Genomic DNA, 3,680 nt, shown 5'->3' with positions numbered 1-3,680 from the left:
TTGGAAAAATAGCAGGGACAAGATTTCAACATTTGAATTATCCTACAAATGATGCTGGTATGAGAGGTGTTGAGTGAGCCCCTTTATCACACCTCACCTTCCTTTAGGTTTTTGACCCAATGTCTGTACATATATATTAGCCTAATTATCTTACTTTTGTATTTTATGACATTTTGTGACTTATCATCTGCATTTTATCATATAAAAGATTAAATTTGGGGTTGTCCTTAATTGTTCAATCTTTGAAGATTGGAGTGTTGCTACTTAGGTTAGCCGTCTTATATTGCTGGTTGTAGGACTTCATTATAGCAGAAGGGATAACTTTTCAAAAATTGGTTTTTGAAGAATGCCTCAATAATCTTGGGTAGAGCCACATCTGTAGCCACAATTAGTCCCTCATGATAGAGTGAGGACTGAGTACCTAGGGTTGGTTTCCTAGCAGATCTAAAGGTGTCTGATTCCACTATTTGCTTGTGATGACTTTGAAATCTAAGTAGACATAGAAAATGCAAAAGCCGTCACTAAGAAGCAAATCGTTGCCAGAGTTTCTCTTTCTTATTTGACTGTCTCAGAACTAAATTGAGAAAGTGGCAATATAAACAAATGCACACCCCTTCCTACTCCATTGCCTTCCACAGGGGTCCTGATGGAGCTGAAAGAAAACTGGAAAGTGTGAATAGTTGGCACTGTCTGAAATCTATACATCCTTTTAAAAAATAACTGATTTTTCTCTTCTTAAAATGCTAGAGGCTCACTTCATCATATTTCTTCTCTGGGCAGTGATGCAGTCCCTCACTGGGGTCTTTGCAAATGGCATCATCTTGGTGGTGAACAGCATCGCCTTGGTGAGGCAGAGAAGACTGGCTTCCCTGGATCTGCTCCTCTCCTGCCTGGCGACGACTAGGATCTGTATGCAGGTGCTCATCTTTAGCATCCATCTGGTTGCTCTCTCCTTGGTGAAAGAGTCTGTGTTTATTGATAATTTTCTAATTCTCATGTTTGTAAATGAACTGGGGCTTTGGTTTGCCACGTGGCTTGGCGTTTTCTACTGTGTCAAGATCGCCACCATTCCACACCCGATATTCTTCTGGCTAAAGATGAGAATATCCAAGTTGGTGCCCTGGCTGATCCTGGGGTCTCTGCTCCACTCATTGATCAGTTCTGGCCTCCAAAGCAACTACATGTGGTCATTTTACAAAGGAGTCATTGAGAACTATTTCTCCAAAAATAGGACGAAAACTGAAGACACACCTTCTGAACCATTTTATATTTTCATTGCGGGACTCATACCACCATTACTTATCTTCCTCGTTGCGGTTCTGCTCTTGGTTTTCTCCCTGGGGAGACACACTCAGCAGATGAGAACCATGGGCACCAGGGACCCCTGCAGGAATCCCCACATCAACGCACTGCTCTCCATCCTGTCATTCTTAATCCTCTACTTCTCCCACTATGCAGTGACTATTTTGTTCTGTGCTCAAATTGTGCAGTTTGGAAGCTTCCTCTTTCTGCTCTGTGTGATGATTTCTGGTGCATACCCTGCTGGACACTCTATCATCTTAATTTTAGGAAATGCTAAACTGAAACAAAATGTAAAAATGTTCCTCCTCCGTGGTAAATGCTGCCAGTGAGGAATTGGGTCACTTCAAAACAGCCAGGATTCAGTGACTTATCAGCACCTGCTGTTCCTTGCCCAGCCAACAAAGCATCCTGTACATAAATATATAACATGTCATCTCAAGATTGTTCGCTTAACCTTATGGATGTTTATAGCTTTGCTACTTTTTCACAGAGTTAAATTGATTTCAAAAGCATGACACATGTCAAGAGATTACATCCATGTCAATATCCATCATCTTGCAAGATGTTACCATTGAGAAAACTGGGAAAATAATACAGGGATCTTCCTATAGCCTTTGTTACAAGTGCATGAAAATCTTCAGTTTTCTCAAAATAAAACATGTAATGAAAAAGGAAAGCACATGTTTGCATTTGTGACAGTAGAAGCCAGACAGTGTCACAGGGTCCTTCTATGTCCGATGCCTAGTCTTAGATGGTTTACCAGATGGGCTGACTGCTCATCCTCTGTCTACCTGGAGGTCATTTCTCTCTGTTTGCTGGAGTCACAGACAATGGAGCCACTCTTCTTCCCTAAATCAGAAGGAAGCTGAGCACAGACAGACCTCAGTCCTTGTGAGCAAGCTCACCTCGTCCATTCTGCGGAGATGGAGATGCTGTGATGACCTGTCCCAGCAACTGATGAAAGGGAAGAAAATGGAGGAGGAGGAGGAGGAGGAAAAGGCATCCTTGAGGTCTGCATGTTCATTTTTCATTTGCCCTAATTGGGTATCCTGCAGCTCATAGCTTGCAAAGATGTTTCATTTTGCATTTGTGTACTGGCTTTGGGACTCCGTGGACTGCCAGTGATCATTTGGTATCCTACCCCATTGCATGTCTTCCTCCACAACAAAGCAACAGCTGTCAGTAGGTGGGGCTGAGGGTGTCTCCATCTGCTTGAAGTCATAGATGCATTTTCTGTTTAGCTAATGATTTTGGAAACAAAGATATATATGTGCATTTCTAAAACAGATTCAGAATCATTTTGCTTTCAGACAAATGAATAATATAAAAATATATCCTTAAGTAACTTGTAGTTTAGGTGTGGATTTGCCTATCATCAGTAGTAAGAATTCAAAGACTGGTTCTCTAACCCTAGACATGCAACTCACAGAGGACTTGCTTCAAAGAGCCAGAGAGATGTGTTTCTTCTTGAATGTGGGCATTAGGTACTCTGCATCTACCCACAGGTCTTGGACATCCCTCCTTAAGGAGCAAAGTAACAGCCTCCCTCTTCCTACTTCTTCATTTCCCCACTTCCACCAGGGCAGGAAGGTTCATAGCTAATAGCGCTCTCAGGCACACAGCTCTGGAAAGAGCAATCATGTCCTGGAGGAAAATATTGCTCCTATGTCAGGAGGGGACAACAAAAAGCCACTTTTATTTTTCTCACATTTCAAGTTCAGCAAATAAGTAACTGCTCCTTGAATCCATGATGTCTGTACCTGTGGGTGAGTGGGAGGAGGGTGGGAGCAGCTTCAAATGTTCAGGGGGAAATCCATGTTATGCAACTCTGAAGATTTTTTCCCTAGGTACCAAATTCTGATTCTATTTCATGTAGCTCCTGTTTTAATAGAGGTAGTTAATGGGATGACTATTAAGGTATGACTAAGTGTGTATTATTAATATTACCAAGAGTTGTAAAAAAACTCAGTGCATAATAAAGCTTCGAAAAACTTTCCCAGCCTGCTTTCCTAGAAATGTACTTGTTCCTGAGATGCTGCCTCACTGTTGTGTTGCTGGGCTTGGCCTGGACACTAACTGCTCAGTTCTAGAAGCCAAGTGGTCTGGGCCTGTTTCTCTGGAGCTTACTTATCTGCACTCCCCAGCCCTGCCAATGTCTTCCTCTCTAGCAGGGGGTTGACCTCTGTCATGGTACAGCCTCTTCCTTCACCCACGCTGTCCTTTACAGATGGGGCTTGCTGTGGCTTGAGTGTCCCCTCAGGCTTCCATGTCGAAATTTAATCCCCTTTGTGGGAACTTCACTGGCTGTGGCGTGTAGAGGTGGGACTTTGGGATTAGGGTAGGACAAGGCCATTGAAGTGGAGGCCCTGTGATTGACT

General features: G+C 42.9%; 1 protein-coding gene across 1 annotated transcript; it reads left to right on the top strand.

Moving 5' to 3' along the window:
• The first annotated feature begins 740 nt into the window (after window positions 1-740).
• Window positions 741-2,208, top strand: Tas2r1 (taste 2 receptor member 1). The gene has a single exon (XM_015490396.2). The coding sequence runs from the start codon at window positions 741-743 to the stop codon at window positions 1,629-1,631; it is 891 nt and encodes a 296-aa protein (XP_015345882.1). The 3' UTR covers window positions 1,632-2,208.
• The last annotated feature ends 1,472 nt before the right edge of the window (window positions 2,209-3,680 follow it).

Source organism: Marmota marmota, unplaced genomic scaffold, assembly GCF_001458135.2.
Source record: "Marmota marmota marmota unplaced genomic scaffold, marMar, whole genome shotgun sequence".
Taxonomy (NCBI): Eukaryota; Metazoa; Chordata; class Mammalia; order Rodentia; family Sciuridae; genus Marmota; species Marmota marmota.
This window is presented reverse-complemented; position numbering and strand designations above follow the sequence as displayed.